Source organism: Penicillium paradoxum (assembly GCF_028828445.1).
Source record: "Penicillium paradoxum strain IBT 22861 chromosome Unknown utg000007l_segment0_segment0, whole genome shotgun sequence".
Classification (NCBI taxonomy): domain Eukaryota; kingdom Fungi; phylum Ascomycota; class Eurotiomycetes; order Eurotiales; family Aspergillaceae; genus Penicillium; species Penicillium paradoxum.
In genome coordinates this window covers 2,354,738-2,368,768 of record NW_026643185.1, presented here as the reverse complement: position 1 = coordinate 2,368,768, position 14,031 = coordinate 2,354,738, and the positions used below count along the sequence as shown (strand labels likewise).

Below are 14,031 nucleotides of genomic sequence, written 5' to 3'. Positions count from 1 at the left end.
CCGGAGTATGGAGTACGGAGTACGGAGTACTTTTATCTCAAAGTTTAGTTGGCCATTCTGCCCGCATCTTTGGTGGATTGTTTTATCTTGTTTTTTAATTTCCGTCGCTAGCGCTCCGGTGTGTACGGAGTAGGCATGAGGGAGTATGGAGTACCTAATATCCCGTACCCTTTAGCCGGGCCAATATATTTTAGCCGTTGATATGCAACGGGAGGTACGGAGTACTCGTGCATGTACAACATACTTCCTACCCCATACGCTATTGGAAATGGAAGAAGCTTATGACATAATGATAGATCGGGGGCAATCAACCCCAAACTCCCTTTTTTTTTTTAAAGTATCCCTACGTCACTACGTGGAGACCAATCAAAGTAGCTGGACTCCGTAACAATGACCTGCGGCTATTTGCCGCTTTTGCCACCGAAGGGGCCAAGAGCTGCCTGCTACATCAGCTCACCGCAGGCAAAACATGACTAATAGGGTCAGGTGACCTTCCGATCACTTCTCTTCTTCCGAGTCGACCCGATAGATGTTTCTCCCCTCAGTCTCGAACTACTTGACGAGTACCTCATTTTCAGTTCCTGTCTCACTACTTTTGTTTGTATCCACTGTGTTGCATCTCGACTTTTTGTATCCAAATCCAAACTTCTTCTGCTCTTCTACCACTTCATTTACATCACCACTCCATTAAAACGTTTTGTCTCCACTTTTAACGCTATCACCCCACAATCGTCTTGAACTCCAGCCATCGCAAAGTACAACTCAAAAAACGGCCAAGCAGAGGGTTACACAACCCTACTGCAAGCCTATCACCGACTCACTATACAATTTCTTTTTCGCTTCGCGCTCCTCGGGCATGGCGCACAGCGAGAGGGCCGGATTGGCAAGCGGATTGGCAGGCTTGAGAATTGAAACTCACTTTCATGAGCGGAGCAACTCCAGATGGGGAAGTGAAAATAGTGGGAGGAAAGCGACAACAGTGGGCGATGGTATCGAGAGCGACTACACCAAACAATCTCATGATTACGCGCGTCGCCGCGATACTGATGAAGACCGCAGTTTGTCAAGTGATCTACACTCAGCGACCCCTCCTATATCCGTCCCTCGTCCCGATGAACAGCGTCACGCAATCGACAACGACAATTACCCGCATAAGCCCGATGATGTGCAGGGATCCCCGCTCGACAGCTATCTGCAGACTCGTCGACCCTCGATTTCTTTCAACCCTACGGTCTCCGTGGACTCCGGAAACCAAATTCCGCTAGAGGAACCACTCTCTACAGGAGATGTGAAGAACCGTCCACCGCAGAGATTCGAGTCTCGCAGCTCTGGGCTCCGAAATGCCCTTTCACAAGACGATGACCATGTCGAACTGAACAACGAATCCCCGAATTGGAGCCCTAAACGAGCACACGATCGGGGGTTCCCGACCGGGCAGTCCCGACCCCAGCCCTTTGCGAGGTCTGAGAATGGCTCGATTATGGGCTCAGAACTTGACCGACCAACGTCACTGACGTCGCAGTCGACGGTATCTCCGGTCACAGACGAGTTGCGCACTCCCCCTGATGACTCAACCCACACCATGCTATCGCCGTTTTATCTGTCATCGCCAACTCAATCTTTCGCATCGCCTGAAGAGCGTTGCAGCTCCTGGTCTGGGGGTATCGCAACCCCGTTCGGGAGCAAGCGCAGCTCTACTCTTGATCGTAGCAGCAGTCTTCGGAACTCTACGCGGCACAGTTCCCGGCGATCGACTACTTCGAGTGGCAAGTCGCCCGCTAGCATGTTTCTATCCATGTGGGGCAACCGCGAAGAACCTGTCTCCCAGCCAGATGACGAAGGCCAGATGGTCGGAGACGACTATGTCCTCGGAAAGCAAATCGGGTTTGGAGGGTTCAGCACCGTAAAGGAGGCCTACAAGGCTGAAAAGCATGGTGAAACCAAGAGACTCGCTGTCAAGATCGTGAAAAAGCAGGTTACAGGACGAAGTGAGCAAGAAAACGATGAAGTGCAAGCTGAATTTGATCACGAAGTGCGAGTATGGCGATACCTTAGCCATCCGCATGTATTGACGCTTGATGCCGTATATGAAACAGATTACGCCACATTTTGCTTCACCAAACTTGCTATTGGTGGTACTCTCTTTGATCTGGTCCGTCAAAATCGATCCGGACTTGATACGACATTGGCAAAGAAATATACATATCAACTCGCCTGTGCGATCCGTTACTTACACGAAGATGCCCGCGTGGTTCATCGAGATATCAAGCTTGAGAACTGCCTGCTTGATCCTGTTGAGGCTGCTGACGGCACAACATCTTCGAACCTGGTACTGTGCGATTTCGGAATGGCGGAATGGATGTCAATGGACAGCGGCGGCGACTCACCCGATCCCTACGAGGATGCCGCTGACCGTCCGCCGCCCCAGCAAATGGGCCCGGCAGGATCCAGTACCAGTGTTGCGGGTAGTCTGGAATATGCATCTCCTGAACTACTTCAATCAGTAGACGGTGTCATTCACCCTGCGGTTGATGTTTGGGCATTTGGCGTTATCGTCTATACCGTCATCGTCGGCTCACGGCCATTCCAAGATTCGTTTGCCCCTCGCATCCAAGCGAATATCCTCAGTGGTACCTGGGACTGCGATGCCGTCTCTGGTGATTATACGGACGACTACATTCGCCAAGATCGCCAGCACGCCCTCGACTTGGTCCGCGGGTGTCTGGAAATGGATCCTAACCGGCGTTGGTCTATCCGTGATGTAATAGCATCACCCTGGCTACGAGAGATTCACGAGACGACTGAACCCTCTCCTGATACTGTGTGGAGACTGTGAGCTCTGCTCGTCTCATCCCCACCCGGCCATTATAATCCCGTATTCTGCTCATCCCACTACATGGATACCGAAGCAGATGGAATTCCTATAAACCAGGGCCAAATTCCTTAAGGAAAGGATGCCTTTCCCCTCTCCCGGCGCCAACGATACAAGAAGCGTTGACATTCTGGGACACTTTCTAAATCATTATGATACCCCTTCATACCCCTTGAATCTTTCACCTGCTTTTTTCGTGTTTTTCGTTGCTGCACTTCAGTTCAAAATTGTCAGCATGTGCTTTTTTTCCACAATTTATCTTCAATATCCCCCACTCGCAGCGTGTTTTCGGTTCTGGTTTGGCTTTGGTTTCGGCATCACGAGATTGACGATTATGAAATAATCCTTATAACAGGCGTGGCGTTACCTATTTTCTTATTGCTATTTGGTCTGATATATTTTGTTTGAGCACTTGTCGCCTCGTCACTTCGATTCTTCGTTCTATGGTTTCTTTGTTTCCCTGTGGTCTACTTGAGTTCGTCATCTGCTTTGTTTGGTGTATTTTTATACCTGCGGATCTTTGATATCTCTGTACTGATCTCGCGGTGTCTTTTTACTCAATTTTTTTGAGATATGCTGGGTGGCCGGGCTGTCCTGGGATTTGGGTTAAAAAAAAGACAATGATAAAACCATTCCATTCAATGTTGATGTTTTGCTTTCAATTAACCGATAAATCCAGAATTATTCGAATCATCTAGTAGACCAAAACAATCCCTTGTAAAGAAAAAGGCTATAACCCATCTAATTGTCAAGCCCTAACATATCGAACAAAAAAAAAGACATATTTATACACATACAGTAAACCGGTCTAAACCGACAAGACAATGCCAAACAATCGATAAAGAAAACAATGACCCATCCCCAAATCCCCCCTCAAATCTACCAAAGCCTGTTGACAGGCAAAACCTTCTCCTTCTTAACACCAGCAGTCGACTTCCGCTCCTCAGAAGACCGGAAGAACAAACTGGGACCTTCCATCGGCTTAAGCAGATGCGCCAAGTACCCACGATGCGCAGGATCACGATAATACTCAATATCCCTACGCTTCGTCGGATCCGGCAACCGGTACTTCTTCTGCGCAGACTTGACCACCGTGCTCCACTTCATCCAAGGCGCCGAGATGCCAACCTTGGCGAGCTTGTAGAGCTCCTCGGAGCCGCTGGCCTGTGCCCACGCATTGGACAGGAAGGAGTGCGTCTCGTTGTCGAGGATGCGGCGGATGGACGAGGGGGTGTAGTAGCGGGTGGTGACAGAGCCGCCGGCGGCTTCGATAGCCTCGATGGCGGAGGCGGAGGCGCGGGAGGCGACGACGTGGATGGGTTGTTTTAGGGCTGCGGCGCCGTCGCCGAGGATCTTGACGCCGTCGATTGGTCGGCTGATGCAGCCGCTGCTGTACAGCTCTTTCATTGTGATCGGGCGGTTGGGGTTGATGCGGCCTTGGTCGATCCAGGATTGCAGGCGGTCGAGGTTGACGGTGGACATCTCGACGGAGAAGCTGGGATTGTTAATTGGGGGGTTTGTTTTGAGGGTTTGAGGGGAGGGGAAGATTACATGTTGACACCGCCGCGCTCGCCGTGGACGATGATATCGGGCGTCTGTCCTCCATTGAAGCCGGCGGGGACTTTGCCGTGCTGGCCTTGACCCTTGTGACCGCGACCGGAGGTCTTACCCTTGCCGGAGGAGGGACCGCGGCCTCGACGGATGCGCTTGTTGTAGGCGGTTGGGTTGTCGGAGAGGGAGGCTAGGATGGAATTGTTGCGGGTTTGCTGTAGTTTCGGGACGAGGAAGGTGAGCGGGGAGGCCTGTTGCATGGGCCGAGCGACGAATTGTGTTAGCTGCATCGGCAGCCCCATCAGCCGAGGAGACATGGTGTGTGTGGTTGTGGTTATAGACTCGTTGGTGTTGGACTCGCGGGTTTGGTGGTGAGTTTCGAGATCTCTGTCGGGGCGGGTTATGTTTGCTCCGGTTCCGGGATGGCCCTAGTTGCATGTACACATAGACCTACAACATCAGCACCCGGAGCCAGGGCTTTATTGCTCTCGAGTTTTTTGAAAGGTGTTCCTAGCCATTCTAATGAATATTTCCAAAGGGTGCGCATCAACTTGATGGCTTAATACATGCCAATTTGTGAATTGGAACGATTAGTGGATGTACATCCCAAGTCCAGTTCTGTTAACTATATTGGCTACATATGTAAGTTCTGCCCTTATAATACTACTTTCTATCCTAAGGATTATACAGTCGAAAAGCTTTTCAAGGAGAAAAAAAATTACCAGGTGGTAAATCTAGATTCATACATGTATGATGCAGAGCTAAGGCTAAGTCTGCAAGATAAAACGCCCATAAGTATGCAAATGCGATGGCAGCAAAAGACCACCAATGTGCTCGGAGGCACACGGTACAGATGTCAGTCAAACCCAAGAACAACGCCGCAAATGCCATCCCCGAGATCAATATCGTGCAGGGAGGCCAAACCCAATTTCCTTCTAATATGGAGCGCCAAAGATATGCCTAATACAATCGTGAAAAGCAGTAAGTCTGTACAGTAAAATGGAAGACAAGCAAGAGAAGGGATAAAAAAATGTGTACAGCGAATGAGGGAGTTTTTTTCTCTCGTGTGACGGGTCATGGCGCAGTGAAGTCATAAACTCAGTAGTTGAAGAAAAGGAAAAAAATTGTGGAGTACAAAGTGCTTCAACCAGTGTAACTGGTAGGGGGATAAATGGGGTGAAGGTAGGGAGGTTGGTTCCACGCATCGGGTTGGATATAGGGCAGCAAGCCAGTCTTGCGAGAAGTAGATCCCTTTGAGAGTGACTGGTAGTGCATATGATCGAACGGAACATTGCGCTGTTGCTGTAGGGAGGTTGACGGGGGAGGAATCAACAAGGTGTTGACAGAGCGCACTGGCCGGTAAGGCGAGTTACGGTTGGCGAGGAAAAATGAAGGAGAAAGGTGCGTCTGCGGTGTGTGGACGGAGTAGGCCGAGATGGCAGGGGAGACCGTGGCAGAGGACGCACCAAAAGAGCTCTGGTGTTGCCGGCCCAATTCGGGCAGAGAAGTAGGGTTGTACATGCCAGGTTGCATCGGAGGCACAGAAAGAGGAGGCATCTGCTGCCAGTTCGATGGCCGATTGTACATGGGAGGCATGATAGCTGGAAGCTGGGAAGATGCTGCGGGAGGCAGCGTCTGGGGCGTGGAGTAGGAAGTCGGAAGAGATGGCGCATGGTGAGGAGGCGGGAGACGGGAAACGTTCATTGGTGCCATCGGGGCAGAAGTGGGAGTCAAGACAGGGGGTAGGGTGGACATGCTCATAGCAGTCACTGGGACCGTCATTGAAGTCGAAGGGGCAGATGTGGGGGCAGACAAAGCAACGCGCTTGGTCGGGTGAAGCTCGTCGCTCTCATCACCGCTTCGTTTCCGAGACTTTCCCATTGAGGGTTCGCCGCCCAATTGCTGTGGTGGCAGCGAATATGGCAATCCATTGAGTGGCATGTACCAGTTGGGCTGCGGCTGAGATCGGAACGAGTCGGTACCAGGCGACGGCAACTTGGCCGATGGCGATTGCGGCAGGCGGGGAGGCGAGACACGGAGCATCGCGGCTGACTCGACCGGCAGCATCGAGGCCTGATTGAAGTAGTCGCCGAAGAGCCCCAGCTTGGTTTGCCACCGGGTCCATTCCACCTCGGAAGAGAACAAGTCGTAGCGAATGTTGCTCAAGAACTCGACCTCCATAATGTGAATCTCGTTTACTGCAATGCCCGATACCTCAGCCCAGGTCTTATTGGTGTAAGTGTTATCGTCGAGGACTGTAGATAAGTCAGCTTGTTGGTCCAATGAAAATCGATCAAGACAAGGGCGGTGAAACCGATAAGGATAACTCACATTTATTGCCGAGCATCAACGCAACGGTCATCAACCGGAACTCGCTACCTTTCTTACCCTTAACCCCGGAGTTGAACTTCTTCAGGCGGTAGATAAAGAGAAGGGCCAGTAGAATAACATTCTGGCTGACTTGCGTGGTGGAGAGGATCGTGGCAACCCATTTCTGAAATCCAACGGTGGGGATCGCCTCTGCGACAAGGGAAGGAACGGGGTGTTGGCGGTCTTCGATAGCTTGCAGTTTCGAGGTCTTTTCGAACCAGAACAGACAGGTCATCTAAAACGGGGGAAATCAAATTAATTCCTGCGATGACCTCACAATTGTAGAACCGGCAATTCTCACCTGAGCTGCAAACTCGGCCAAACTGCCCCGGCTGTTGTTGATGGACGATGGAATCCGGAGTTGCGATCCTCCCGTTCTACCCGTGGACTTCTTCTGAGCAGTCGGTTCTGTCGCAGGGGCTTCTTTGACCGGTGCGTGTCTTTGCGGTTTCATGGCGGGCATCATCGAACCTGAAATGGAATCGAACTGTGTCCGCGAGTGGCCATAAAGGTGAGAGGGCACCCCGTTGGGTTTGCCCCCATAGGCGATAGGTGGCATGGCATTATAGGCGATGCCAGTCATATCGTGCGGAGGGGTAGGCAGACCGTTCCGAATAGGAACAGCCTGAGAGGAACCCGAGTACTCCAAGGGTTTCAACGAGCGATCTTCAATCAAGTTGATGGTTGGAGCTCCCAGGGTCGAAAAGGAGGAATGGAAGTTTGCAGTAGAAGACATAAGGAAAGAGTGAGCGATGGGTAGAGAGGTTGACACATGGAGTTTTATTTCTTTTTGATGAAAGCAAATAAAGGCATCGGCGGAGAGAACCGAGGAGTATCAATGACCCATGTTCCCTAATCAGGTGAATAGTAGTCCCGGGTGAAAGATGGATAATAATAGAGACAGGTGCCTGCCCAATTGGAATGCAATCAAGGAGGAAAGGGCGGATTCAGTTCAACGTGAGGGAAAAGTGAATATAGATCTTGCACAGGGAGTTGAATGATGTATATAGAGTAGCCACGATAGGCCCATATAAGGAAAGCAGCGATAAACCAGAGAGATCCGGCGGCTCCACCAGATGTAAAAAAAGAAAAGAAATTCCAAAGAATAAAATCAAATAATATCCATTTGAAGTCAAGGCATCATCTCCATTAACCAAGTCCACAGACCCCATCCGGAGAAAGCGATAGCGGCCATACACAGAGTTTGATCCGGACGCAGGTCCAGGTTGATCCTCCTTTCTGGGCTCGTTTGGGGTCCGGGTTTGGTCAATCTAGATTAGGAGGAAATTAAAAGGGAAAATCTTCTGGTCCAATAAGGAACCCAATTTATGAAAGAATGGAAATACCGGTTGATGTCAGAGCCACGGGGATAATGAGTGGATGCAACTAAAAAGGGTAGGTCGCAGAATGTTTACCTGGTCCCGGGGCTCACATTTGCAGCCTTAAGCAAGTTGACTGGAGTACTCCGTAGCGCGGGACTAGTGGGCAAAAATCCCAGAAAAAAAGAATTAAAGAGAAACTACAGAAAAAAAAAACCACTAAAAACCCAAATCCAAGTTGAAATCAGAAAAAGGGAGAGGAACTTTCTACAACAGAACCTGAGACCCATATCAGATCCAATAATAAGTTGGGCTTAGCGGCAATAAATTACCAACCCGTGTACGGAGTACGGAGTACGGAATATGGAGTACGGAGAGTACATGTACGGAGTATGCGAGGCGAAAGGCTGTGAGGGTGCGCATGCACACAGTACTCCGTAAGTACGCCTCCGTCCTGCAAAAAGAAAAAGGGCTAAAGGGGGGTTGCCGGGAAGCGCGGGGCCCAGGGAGGTTTGAGCACGGTGGCTGGTCGTTAGTCGGAGTATAGGCAAAGGCAAAGGAATGGACCAAAAGTAAGAAAGACCAAGGATTAAAAAAAAAATAGAGAAAAAGAATAAAAAAGAAAGCGATAGAGAAAGAGAGAGGAAAAAGAAAAAAACCAAAAAAAGAAACCAATTATAAGGGCGAGAACAGAAGATCAATTACCAGGTTTAGAGGAGACAGCGAAAGCGTCAGAGAAGATCGGGAGTCTCGGTAAGAATGGTAAGAATGGTACATTCTTCGGTAAGAGACCAAGATTACAGCAAAGATACACCGCTCCAACCAATCTACGCCTCGTAAAGGAAACCTCTCCTCGTAACGGTCCACTTCAAGTCTCAGGTGGCTGGGCCAACTTGTGGTTTTTTTTTGGTTAATTTATCCCGTGTACGACCGGTCCACGGTTGGTGGCCTCTTTTCAATCTCCTCTCTCTATCACACGGTTACGTGATCGCGTACTCCCCGACTTGCTCCTGTGCGGCCATTGGTTCATTTCTGTCTTATGGGGGTTCAGGATGTACTTCGTATGGGTTCGGAGATAACTAATTTGCCATGTTCGTGTCTTTGCTTGAAAGTCTTGGTCTCATCCCGCGTTCTTCCCCTGCAACCCACCTGGGCACTGTTCCGGACGACTCTCCTGTTTACGAATCAGGGGGGTCTCATCATAATTACAGTGATGGACCTACTTGATAGTTCAGGAGCCTCGGGGACACCTCGGAATCCCGGCGTCTGATTCGTCCGGGGTTCATGCATTGGACTACCCAAGGTATTCTGCTGCCTCCTACAGGCTGGTCACCACATCCCTATGTTGGAGGTACTTTGACCGTATGAGATGCCTACCGGTACCTCTGTCGGTATTTGTGTCCCGTCTACTCCGTACCCTAGGTCAAATCGAAGCTGGCGTGGCATACGGGACTTTGGTCCCAGTCGGATAGCCGTTTCACTCGAGACATTGTTTCGACCCATCTGGACGGAAAAGCCTCACGTAAGGTGGCACGTACAACGTAGTTGCACTTGTGATCCAGTGCAGACTCAAAAGCCGAAAAAGCGCAAAAAAAAAGTGCGACGGCCCAGATCGGCTGGTGGAATTGGAATCCATCGGCCACTCGTGGCGCCCCAACGGTCATCCCTTCGAGAAAAGACCGAGGTGGGTGTCGACAGGTGGGTGTCGACGGAGTACGGAGTCGAGATGTGCACACTCCTCGCAACCCATGTACATACGGTGTACGGAGTACTCCGTACTCCATTCAATATGCGATAGACTCAAATTACGGAGTTGATTGACATCCCGGTATCACTGGATGGAAGTGGTCAGAGTCTCTTCCATCACGCACAGAGCATGCATCCAGCTACTCCGTATATTGTCCTCCTTAGTATCTCTCTTTAGATGCATGCGTAGGCATATTGAACTACCCACTTGAATCTTCAGAAACCTTGGAAGATCATCGGGACTTTCATACGACACTTGATGTTCATCACGCCACCAATTCACCTCCCAAACAGGCAACGGGTTGGGTAACCTCTAAACTCGACTAGGGACGATCCAACTTCTCTCTCGGCGGCAAAATCACGGTCAAGCTGAGAGGAGCCGGGTGTCGGATCTCATGGAGAAGAGAGTTGATCGGGAAAAGTTGAAAAAAAAAAAGAATGGAAAAAAAACGAAATTACCATCTCTCCACTTTCTGGGTTTCTGAGCCACCGCCACGGAAGTTGTTTCGTTTCCAGAACCCCAGACACACAAGTGGTGGACCTGAACAAGGAAAAAGTTCACTGTGTCATACTCCATTTTGCTAGACGATCCATACTGATGTCTGCGCTTTTATTTTTATTTCCTTTTTACTCGGAAGTTGCTTGGACCAGGAGACCTCTGATTGGTCCAATACGCCAAATGCCCGTCTTTTATTGGGGCCCAGAGCGTATTCACTGCCGAGGTCACGATATTGGATTCTTTGTTTCGATCTCCCTGGCTAAATTCCTTCTTTTTGGTGGGTCGAAAATAGAAGTTTCTCTCAGATGGTTGCGGCACTTTTTGTCTTGTGCACAATCCCGACTCCACAAGTTTTACCTATCGCCTTTCGCGGGTGAGATTCCTCGGCACAGTGCTACCTGCAGAGTTCACCGTCAGGCTATTCGGACTTGGATTTCTGGCCCTTGATCCTGTTGACTGTGTGAAGTCTACGGAGTCAATACAAATTAATTGGTTTTTCTTTTTCTTTTTTTTCGTTTTTCCTTTTCTTTTTTCGTTTTTTCGTTTTTTTCCTTTTTTCCCTTTTTTCTCATTTGCAAAATTCCTCAAATGGATCAGGTCTGGAAGTATCACCCCCTGTGTTATAGCATCCCAGGATTCCACCGATGATCACTTTCAGACGGGGTTGTGTCCTCGACCATTGGTGCATGCAGTTGACTGCGACCGCCATGATCATGATACTCCTGTCATTAACAGAGTCATAAATATGAAGCAATATCATCTCCAACATACATCCGTGCGTGGATGTGATGCACGCGGAACCCATCCCACCATGGAATACCATCCGAGCTCACATCGATTACATGCACACCGAGGCACAATCTCGAACATATCCATCACGTACTCCGTAGAGTCACGGGGCGTTTGAGGACATCTCCGCTGCACTTTGCAGTACCACACTTGCAATTTGCCTCATTGGTGACGGCGTCCAAAGTTTCCGGTGCACAACTTGTATATTGCCTACGGAGGCCGGAGTACGGAGGAGATAGTCGCGGGTTCAGTACGGAGTACGAGAAAACCAAACAGGAATCTATCCCTGGTTCTTGGTCCTTGATCATGGGGGGTTCGGGGGCTGAGCTAACATAGCAAAGCTGAAGCCGATCGCTAACGTAGTCCTATAGTCCTCTACGGAGTATTGCATCCCCTATACTCCGTACTCCGTACCCCCTGGAACCATGCGAATGATCCCAAAACCCTTGTCTTGAATCGGCTTACTCCGTACAGAGTGCTCCGTCTCGACTACCGCCAGGATGCCTTTGTGGCTCTGATCATATTAATTACGCACGACACCTTCCTTCATCATTACACAGTGGGCGGGGCTTGGATTCCGGTGCCTTCTGCGCCCGGCATCAACTTCCCTTGGAATTTTTTAAAATTGCTCAATATTGTGACTCTTGTTCATTTTTTTTCTTTGCCCTTGAGGTAACCTATCTTATGCGTCAGTCCAAAGGCCAAAAAAAAAAGAAAGAAAAAAAGTCTACGGAGTACTCCGTACCCCATACGCTAATACCACGTACACATTGTCTGATACTCCCCTCCGTGTTCAACCTTGCAGCCTCTAACCCAGCACGGCTCCTTGCATTCCCATCCTTACGGGCCTGGTACCGAGGACAATCCATTCCTGATGTACGGAGTACGGAGTACTCCGTATGGGGTAAATAGTAGAGACATCAACCTGGAACATTGCTATCTCACAATATCACGATGGACTCACATTCTGAACTCCCTCTATACTCCGTGCTCCGTACTAGTGCATGCATTAAATTCTGGGATTTCTCCGCTATGGCAACCCACTTGGTAATACTCCGTACACACGGGTTACAATTCTGTGCATATGTCATTGCGGATTCTTAGCGGTTGGATGCGCCCGAGGCTACATCGTACATTCTGTTTTCAATTTCAATAGAATGAGACTTTCTGCAACTAATCTCTCTTCCTGGCGTCACTCGATCCACTCCCGGGATGAAGGAGACGGCATGCAAACATCTCTAAAAGGGGATCGCCGCTTCGACTGGTCGAATACGGAAGGATCCTTTTTTGTTCTCGTTTTGTAATTCTCGAGACCCGACACCCAAGTTGGTGGAAGGTCATAGAGGCAATTGGTCCATGGCCCAAAATTGCAGATCTGGTCCTTGGGCGTGATAGATTGTTCATATTAAATCATTAATCGTTTGCTGACGTAGGAGTCGTCTAGACGCTGAACGGAGTACGAGTCAGTAGACTCATAAACGTATCATCTGGTTATCCTGGATGACTTGGCGTCGAGATCCATGGATATCTCTGGCGCTGCGCAGGCTTACAACTTCGATGATCCGATCCATAACCTAGTCGAGAGCAACTGCACGCCACTCCGTATGGAAGGTTGCCTTCTCCTTCTCGACGGAGTAGTTTCTACTGAGTCGTCACCGACAGGCTACTGCAGGTATTCACATCCACGGAACTAAGGTTGTTCTTTGACAAGCGCAAATCCAAAATGGGCTCGGGCACAAGGAGCCGTGTGACAAAAACACGGGTCATCTCCAACTATCAGTTGATGCTTTTTGAGGCTGATCCTCGAATCCAGACTCTGTGCTTCAGCCCCCCGCGCGCGCAGGGGCCAAAGGCCAAAGGAGACAGAGGGGGATGTGAAATCACAGGTTTCAAAGATAGAGCAGGCAATACATCGGATTTACAACGTTCGTATATCTTTTTTTTTTCGCTTTAGCTTTTCCACTTTTTGCTTGTCCAGAACTATCGCGGGACTTGTCTGGATTCTGCAAAGTGCCCCGAGCACACAACGTAATATTGTTTTCGGTTCTAGGTCGATGGCTGACTGGGCCTTGAATCTTGAACTTGCATCAAAGACCTGTTTGCTGTGATTTGACTTTGGCCGATTCGAGAATCTACTGCTTGCGCTGGTGTCGGGGTAATCGATAAGTCGCTTTGCCCCTCCCGCGCTCGGATGATCTCGATCAACGCGAGAGACGGTGTAGGGGGGGGAATGTATATCGTAAACCGTGGCTTTCACAACTCACGATGTACCATCTCCATTCTCGTCTGATTTGGTCTGTGTACTCCGACATCCAGACCTGCATTGTAAATATAGAGTGTGGGGGAGCATGAGGCCTATTACGTAGGCGTTGTCTCAGTCGCTTTGAAGGTCTCACCCTCGAAGATTCACCCACGTTGAGGCTTAATAATACTAGGCACATGGAAGGGCAGTGATTTCCCGAGGTCAAGAGTCCAGAGCTTTAATAATAAATTGCAATTAAATCTGTACATACTTCGTACTCACGACTCGACGATCCCAGCTCTCGGAACGTCTTTTTTCACTTCCCGGCGTCTGATGGCGATAGGTATTATTCCTATTCTGATTCCATGGCAGTATCTGAGCTTGGTTTTGTTTCTTGTCTACTCTGTACATCGTATATCAAACGGTGGAGCAGCCAACGCGTACAGAACCCGACACTTTTCTTACTACAGTATGTACAGGCAAGGATCACAATCCCGTCTACTTCCGGGAGCCACTTCTTGTGTTCACTCTCTTGGTGGATTATCTTGGCAGTTCAGAGTTGCAACTTGGATGGATTTCAATAAACTATGTACAATGGATAACCAAAAAAAAAATGTTTCAGCTCATATCAAACCGTCCTATG

At 49.4% G+C, this 14,031-nt stretch overlaps 3 protein-coding genes across 3 annotated transcripts; 1 reads left to right on the top strand and 2 right to left on the bottom strand.

The window, feature by feature from the left end:
- Nucleotides 1–856: 856 nt before the first annotated feature.
- On the top strand, nt 857–2,836 carry N7457_008429 (serine/threonine-protein kinase; the record flags this gene model as incomplete). Its single annotated transcript, XM_057179472.1, has 1 exon — nt 857–2,836. One exon carries the CDS (start codon nt 857–859, stop codon nt 2,834–2,836), a length of 1,980 nt encoding a protein of 659 aa, XP_057027858.1.
- A 915-nt stretch (nt 2,837–3,751) lies between these two features.
- Nucleotides 3,752–4,740, bottom strand: N7457_008428 (mitochondrial 54S ribosomal protein uL15m; the record flags this gene model as incomplete). Its single annotated transcript, XM_057179471.1, has 2 exons — nt 3,752–4,367; nt 4,424–4,740. 2 exons carry the CDS (start codon nt 4,738–4,740, stop codon nt 3,752–3,754), a joined length of 933 nt encoding a protein of 310 aa, XP_057027857.1.
- Nucleotides 4,741–5,566: 826 nt separating this feature from the next.
- On the bottom strand, nt 5,567–7,529 carry N7457_008427 (uncharacterized protein; the record flags this gene model as incomplete). The annotated part of the gene is made up of 3 exons (XM_057179470.1): nt 5,567–6,678; nt 6,755–7,028; nt 7,095–7,529. The coding sequence occupies 3 exons, from the start codon at nt 7,527–7,529 to the stop codon at nt 5,567–5,569; spliced, it is 1,821 nt and encodes a 606-aa protein (XP_057027856.1).
- Nucleotides 7,530–14,031: the final 6,502 nt, after the last annotated feature.